This window comes from Choristoneura fumiferana, chromosome 10 (genome assembly GCF_025370935.1).
Source record: "Choristoneura fumiferana chromosome 10, NRCan_CFum_1, whole genome shotgun sequence".
Classification (NCBI taxonomy): domain Eukaryota; kingdom Metazoa; phylum Arthropoda; class Insecta; order Lepidoptera; family Tortricidae; genus Choristoneura; species Choristoneura fumiferana.
This window is the reverse complement of record NC_133481.1, coordinates 7,305,521-7,313,579: the sequence shown is the minus strand read 5'-3', so window position 1 is coordinate 7,313,579 and position 8,059 is coordinate 7,305,521. Positions and strand designations below refer to the sequence as shown.

The 8,059-nt window shown below is 36.5% G+C and overlaps 1 protein-coding gene across 3 annotated transcripts in view; it reads right to left on the bottom strand.

Moving 5' to 3' along the window:
- Positions 1-2,615: 2,615 nt before the first annotated feature.
- Positions 2,616-8,059, bottom strand: part of LOC141431977 (pyrokinin-1 receptor-like) — a 71,902-nt gene continuing 66,458 nt past the window's right edge. For 2 of the 3 annotated variants that reach the window (XM_074093308.1, XM_074093307.1), the window contains exon 6: positions 2,616-7,155. In XM_074093308.1, the coding sequence (XP_073949409.1) occupies positions 6,934-7,155 (222 nt within the window). In that variant the 3' untranslated portion in view covers positions 2,616-6,933. The remainder of the gene's footprint in view (positions 7,156-8,059) is intronic. The other variant, XM_074093311.1, reaches the window with a different exon arrangement.

Genomic DNA, 8,059 nt, shown 5'->3' with positions numbered 1-8,059 from the left:
TACATTCTGGATTCATGTACGGCCCTAAATACAATTTTGCTCTTCAGCCACAAATAACTATTATTTCCTCAAGTGATCGTCATCAGCAGCCTATCTCGTCCCAAAAGTGCAATGGGATGAACTCATTATCGAAGGCCCCCCTTGGGTCGGCCTTCAAACTAACTCGTTCATCTATTGCTTACTTTCAAACCTTAACATGTACTATTGTTGCATATCTCATGTTTCTCGAGATCCACAAGATGATTTACCGGTCACCGAAAATTTTGTAAAAAATTTCAAATGTATCTCATCATGAATCATTCATCATCATCATGAGGTGCGACTGCTGGGCATAGGCCTCCCACAAGGCTCTCCTTGAGAGGTCGTGGGTCAATCCACTAGGCCCCACGGCTTAAATCGTATCCATCCTGTTGAAGGAAACTATTTTCTAATATTATAATAGTTTACTACTTCGACTACTTAAAGATCTATTTTTTTTAAGGAAACAGGTATCCTAACCCTGCCGTCGCTTAATATTTTGAATTAATCGGGTATGTCGGAACCTTATAGGATCACTTTTTGTCCGTCTGTCTGCTGTCTGTCTCTCTAGTCTGTCCAAGCCCTTTTTCTCGGAAACGCATGAGGTATCAAGCGAAATTTATATCAAATACTTAGGTATGCTGTACTTGGAGCTGTGAAAAATCAAACTTCTAAGCCAACGCAATCAAAAGATGCAGCCGTTTATGCTGCAAATTTTCGAAACTCGCAAGGGAATCAAAACCTACAGGGTACTCCCGTGAACTCAGAATGTTTGAAAGGTATAAAGGTAGCTATTATAAGCAACCAACTAGAAAAGTATGAAATCTTGACTTTCGTCTTGTCATGTTCATTCTCAGGCCAACTCGGTAAACTCTGCTGAGATCATCGAGTTGCATAGGTCCTCCAAAAATATGATTACCCTTTGCTTACCTTGATTTTTCGATTCATTGATTTTTTGCGAAATATTCAACTTTCAAGTAAAGAGTCAATTGTATCGAGCGTCCCCCCCCCCTCTAAAATTTAAACCGTTGGTGCAAAAATTTCTTTTACTTCAGGATGGTAGTAAACATATTGAACTTTCAAGGAAAACTATAACGGCTAAGTTTGCTTGAGAATTACTTGGTACATTTTATTCTTAAATAGCACCTAAGGTATAAAATACCTATAACTTGGAAGGTTGACCGTATAAAACACTAAATTTTGAACCATGTATGCACTTAATTTTTTCAGTAATGGCTACAGAACCCTACAGCAGGGCGTGTCCGTCACGCTCTACGGCCATATTTTTTAAATACTTGGTTGCTACTGAGGCACCGACGGATTCGGTTAAAAAAAATATTATTCATAAAAGAAAACTAAAATCGGTCTAAATGAACTTTTTACCGTCCCAGTAATCCGACCCATTATTTGTGTAAACGCAGCATGACTTTCTATTGCGAGTACCGATATAGGGTCGGTATTATCCGGGCCGGTGATTTCACACGGCAGGAGCAACGCAGTATTGGATTGTTAATGTTATTGTTTGTTTTGTGATAAATATTTTTTACACGTCTCCTTCAGAAAAGTAACTTTTCCTCCCTGACGAGAGGAAGCAAAGTGCAACTTTTCTGTTTAAGGCTTTTCTAAGTGTTTTATTGCAAATGTAATTTTTTGAAGTTGATAATTGTAAAGCCACACCATTTTCTATGCTGGTAGTTCTTTAATAATATTTAGAATTTATTTTTTCAAGTTTCTTAATGCTCTGTGTGAAAAGTTGTATGAGCCACTCGGGAGCAAAATTATTTTCATCTAAGTAGAATCCTGAGCGTAAAGTCGGAGAAAGCCCCGGGTCCAGACAAAATCACCAACGAGACACTGAAGGGTACCTTGGAAGAACTAGTCCCCATTTTGACAAAAAAAATTAATGATGTGTTGACAACAGGCATAATTCCAGAGCAATGGCAAACTTCACATATAACTCTTATTCATAAAAAAGACCCAAAAGATGATATTGAAAACTATAGACCAATAAGCCTGATGTCAAATATCTATAAAGTGTTTTCTAAGGTTATACTGGATCGAGTAACTAACAAACTGGATGAAAATCAACCAAGAGAGCAGACTGGCTTTAGAAGGCATTTTTCTACTATTGATCACATACACACAGTAAAACAAATATTAGAAAAATACAATGAGTACAACAAACCTTTGTATGTGGCCTTTATCGACTACACTAAGGCATTTGATAGCATCATCATTATTCACAGGACAGGAGATGAGGTGGACCGACGACCTGGTCAAAGTGGCGGGAAGGTGCTGGATGAGGAGAGCGCTGGACCGAGATGAGTGGCGAGCAATGCAGGATGCCTACACTCAGCATTGGGTGGCTATGGGCTGAAGGAGAGAGAGAGAGAGAGTAGATCATTATTAAGACTTCACAAAAAATGTTTAGAACCCCTTCTTCTGTGACCTCCTAGAGTTGAATGGGGCTATAGCGTAGAAAAAGCACTTTCCACGCAAATCTCGAAGGAAAAAGGAACCCTTTTCGAGCTAGCGAGTTGAAAAAAAAATACCTACTATTGAGCCAAGACGACCTAAGATGAAATAAAAGTCAGCTGTCTTTTGTTCCATAATTTAATTCACTTGTCGCAGTTTTGAAATGAACACGATGCTTTTAGTTTAATTGGGATTACTAATGTATGGGCAAAAAACTATCCCTATCATTTGGCAAAAAATCATTTGCTAAAACAAGTTATCGCAATTTTACAGTCAGTATTTTTTTTTGGCAAATTATTGTTTCAAAAATAATTACTTAGTCATGTTTCCTATTACCAAGAATTATTTAGTCAAAGTATCGTTTGGCATTAAGCATTCTTCCCAAAATATTGCATGGCATAATAACCTACTTTTCTGGTAGCAGTTCGTTTCTGTGGGGGACGCAGTTCTAACCTAACCTACTTTTCTGATAGGAGTTCGGTTCTGTGGGGGACGCAGTTCTAATCTAACCTAACCTATTTTTCTGGTAGCAGTTGGTTTCTGTGGTTGGTTCGTGTGCGAAGTGTCATTTTGAACAAACATTTTTTGGAATATTAATATTAGCCAAAAGAAAACGTTTGCTTAATAAACGTTTGTCATAATAAAACTTGACAATGTAAAATTATGCCAAATGGTAATTTGACCAAATAAATAAAATGCGAAATTTTAATATGCAAAAGATTCGTTTTGAAAATGAAACTACTGCGATAAGTTTTTTTAGGAAATTAAATTTGGCGAAAAATATTTTGCCGAAACGGCAGTACACCGTTTAATTGGGCAATTAATGTTAATTTGATGAAGCCACATTCACATTCCATGTAGGTACTTTACACATTAATTTAGTTTGTTAGACCAGAGACTAGACAATAACACGATCTTGAGTGTGAGCTAATAATAAAACTTCTTTTTTTCTTTTTATTCGTGGTGTTTACTTGTTTTGAATGCCAAACCAAACCAAATTTTCACACGTAAAAACGAATTGTGGTTTTCCTTAATGGATCCAATTAAAGCCATTATGAATTTAAATATTACAAGAAATATATGGCAAAACAAGTTCATCTTAATTAATATTCTTCCAAAATATAACATATGGATAAAATTTAATACATCTGAGGCACATTCATATAAATGACAGTTGCGTACGATATTATGATCCCGTAAAGGGATAAGTTCGCCTTTGTACGTATATCTCTATATGTTTGTCATTTGTGTTTGTTTACTAATTTTGTACAATAAAGAGGGAAGTTAATCAACATACATACATTATGTGAAACATAAGAAAAATATAATAATATGTTGGGACTTCACATGCCTTTTAACATCCTTGGTGGTATATCATTAAGATACTCACTCACTTGCAATAACCAACAACAATGTATTTAACGAAATCTGGAAGTCAATACCTCTTACCTACCTCATCTTAGTCAAATTTACCTGGAATTCATCAGATATACTTAGATCCAATGGCAATAGTAATACCTAATACAATTCGGGGGATAAAAAGCGTGTGTTTTTTCGTAAATTGATCAACAATATTAAAAACTTTTTATAATTTATTAATGAAAAATACAGGACAGATATGTACTTACCATAAGAATGCAGAGGAAACGAAAACACGTTTATTGGTGTCTTGGCGTATATTTATGAATACATAATACCTACGCACATTTAATTAGACGGTTAACCTTTCATCCCTCGTATACCTACACGTATATTTTATTAGACACGCTGCGTGCTTCGAATAACACGTGCCTTTTACAGTAATTAGCAACATTCAGGAAATCGCTCCAGATTCCGACCAGCTTGGGTTACCTCTACTCTCTGGACTAAGTCGTCCGTAACACATGAATCTCATTCAAATTTCATAAGCGATTTGGAATAAGAGGGTTTGTTTGTGTAGGTTAGGTACGCTAGCAGCTTAAGCGTAGGCAAAGCCCAGACGCTGTTTATCTTAAACGATGGATAATACTGTATACAAGGTGTTAATTAAATAGTAACTGGAAACCCCCAAAAAATATTTTGTCATTTTAAGTTAAAAGTTCCGGTATCCGAGGGATGGCCGCGGGAGCAGAGGCAGACCCAAGAGGAGATGGCGGGACGACCAACGAGGCCTTTGCCCAGCATTAGGACAACGGGCTACAAAAAAAAAGTTAAAAGTTTGTACTATTTATTTTCGAATACTTAGTTTCATTATTTCAAAAATTATTTGTGCATTTTGCTAAGTCAATTCTACTTGATTTCTAACTCTACACTTATAATTTGCATTTGGCAGTTATGCTTCAACGTTTTTAGAAGAAAATCAAAAATTTGACAGCAAAACGGCATTAAATTTTGTATTCGTAACTTTTAAACTGGGCACAATAAAAAACACATTTAAACAAAAAAACATAACCCGATTTAAAACATAGCATAATTGATTCTACTCTCTATTCTGAGCAAAGTACTTTCTGGTTTTCAGTTATTTAATCAATACCTTGTATAATTGTCACGCCGTAAAAACATGTAAATACCGTGTGTTAATTTTAAACAGCGCCATATTCTCTAGGATGCAAAACGAGGCGACACGAGCGCAAGAGTGTGCTTGCCTCACCTCACGCTCGCTCAGCAGGGCTACTACGAAACTCGAAGTTCGTATCGTACCCTCTCGCTCTCGTAATAAATAGTATAAAGTGTCAGAGGGACCGCACGACGAACTTCGAGTTTCGAGTTTCGTAGTAGCCCTGCTGTTCAGTGATTTAACCAGAGTCGAGTCACCCTCGTCGCGAGGCGCGAGGCGAGTGGACAGGGCAAGGGACGACTGAGTAAAATGAAAGTGTGCACCGGGACCAACCCTTTCAGCTTCCGCTCGCCAAGGCTCACGCGAAAGTGTCGCTAGGAGCGCTCGTAAGTATCGAATGGGGTAACGAGTGTCACATGAGTGTCACCCTTCGATTTATACATACGAGTACATTGTAGTTGTCTGACTTAGAAGGAAGTAATTTACAATAATGTTAATGTTTTTTTTATATCGATGCATTGTGTTACATTGCTCAGTTAAAAGGTATTTCGAGATAATCGTATTGTTTCGTGGGGTATCCACGTGAGGAATCCAGTATTATAGCACATGATTAAAGTACTTCGATGTACATGACTCTTGAGTTAATATTGTACTGTACGTACTACATACAATTACATTAATATCCTGCGGGTCACGAAAAGATTAAAGAATATAGACCAATAATAATTCAGATGTACCCTATTATTAGTTACGAGTATGTAGAACTAAATGAATTATTTAGGTACGGAATCACGAAACCTAAAACTCAACTGACTAGAACCGCTATTAATAAGGTATTATTTGTTAAAAGGGGGCATTAATGATTGTGACAAAATGGAACGAATCTCTAAGAAAGTTTACAAAAACTGCTAAGAGCCATTGGAAACATGTCAGAGGAAGACGTGATTGAGGACCTCGTCCTCAGGGAGATGTGAATAAGACGGGCGAGATATTTATTTCATTCATACGTGACATACATTAAAACCATCTTTATCTTTTGTACCACAATTCGTTTAGTACCTACATAAGTACACTAATATACATATAAGTATTCCAAAATTTGAAATTTCACAATGAATACCTAAAGAATAAGCCTTACAAAAATATTTTTTTAAATAACGCGTTTTATCATTTCCAAGAGCAATCGATATCTTCTAACCAGACATAGGTAGTAGGTAGGCTTTCACACTTTATGGGTACGTAAACACATATTATACTCAAATACGAATAAGATTTTTCCTCAATCATTCACATTAATGCAAAATTTTATTATAAAATAAACTACTTAAGTACCTACTTAATTTTGTATTTACAATAACATTGCAACAAATTTACAACCAGATATACAACAGTGGGGTAGTTTTAATATCCCAATATAAGTATTTTAATTTAATAAGTGTTACATAAAATTTGCAGACATAACAATTGCAATAAAAAACCAATTTATACACAATAATTGACGCCAAATAACATTTTCTGTAAAATATTTCGCACTATTTTGTAGCTGTAGTTAGGCAATATATTATGTCGAGATTACTGGACATTCTAGGAAACTTCCATTATTAATCTTTCAAACATTTCAAATAATTTTGCTTTAGAGACGAACCTAGCCACGCTAACAAATCGCTAAAGTCGAACATTGTACATCGGTCTTTTCCGAATTAAGTAAATACTTATCTTTATTGTCTAAAATAATACTACACCGGACTGCCTGCGTGCAACTACAGGCCTTATATGGAACATTACAACAACAAATAAATATATTTTTTTTTTGTCTAAGAAGGCTTGTCACCGTTGCCTTTCGAAGTTAATACTGACTCGTCTTTCCCCTAAAGCTGATGTCCAGAGCTTTAGAGGGGCGTTTCTCAGGTGAGGCCTCCTATGTTACAGTTGACTTGGTACATGTAGGTGGCTAATTCTTCGCCGGTGAGTTCCTCGTCGACTTCCCGGAGGCTGGAGTTGGAGATGCTGCGAGGGGAGCCGATGGAGTCTGAGGGCTCCGTCTGCCGAACCCGCCACGGCCGCCTCCAGTGCCCATTGCCGCTCGGCACCTCGTTTACGACTGAGAGGTCCCTTCCGTTGAGACACTGCAACGGAAATATTATACATGAATTCTTAAAATCAAAACTCTTATTCTATAAGTACGCCGCAAGGGTTTCCAACAGCCAACGCTTTCGGAAACACTTTGGCATTTTCAACGAGTTGTTCTTAATTACTTATGCAAGTTTTGTTAACCGGCCCACCCAAGCGTCGTAACGTAAAATCGTACCAGAATTGTGCCTTAGTTTAAAAACCATTATCGGTTAAAGCATATGTATTAAAAAACGTTACAACAAAAAATGGTTTTAGGTATTTAGTAGTAATTTAGGTTTATTCACCAAAATTACATCAGCCTTATTGAGTAAATTATCGGGCCACTTTGTCTTCCGCCCCTTTACACGATTTTTATTATGCAATATTTGCCATAGTGATTTATCTGTGAAATAATAATTATTTTACATAATTGTTAATAAACTAACCTAACCTACTGCGTTTTGAAAAAATCTTTTATGTTTTTAATAAATAGATTGACTTGGCAATCGCACTAAACAATTTGATTTAATATGTATAGTACTTGTGAGAGACATTGTGTTTTCATGCGATGGCCAAGTCAATCTATTCATTTAAAACAGAAAAGATTTTTATATTGATATGGTCACTATAAGATGTTGTTAGGCTAGCTAATTACGTAATAAATAACTTAAGACCGAAGGACCCCTCAGAACAGACTTAAAAAATTAACCGACTTGTCATTACATGGTTCTCACAACTTTTTACGGTAGGAGAACTGAGTTGCGAGACTTGGTTTTTAGGGTTCCGTAGCCAAAATGGCAAAAACGGAACCCTTATAGTTTCGCCATGTCTCTCTTTCTGTCTGTCCGTCCGCGGCTTTGCTCAGGGACTATCAATGCTAGAAAGCTGTAATTTTGCACGAATATATATGTAAACTAT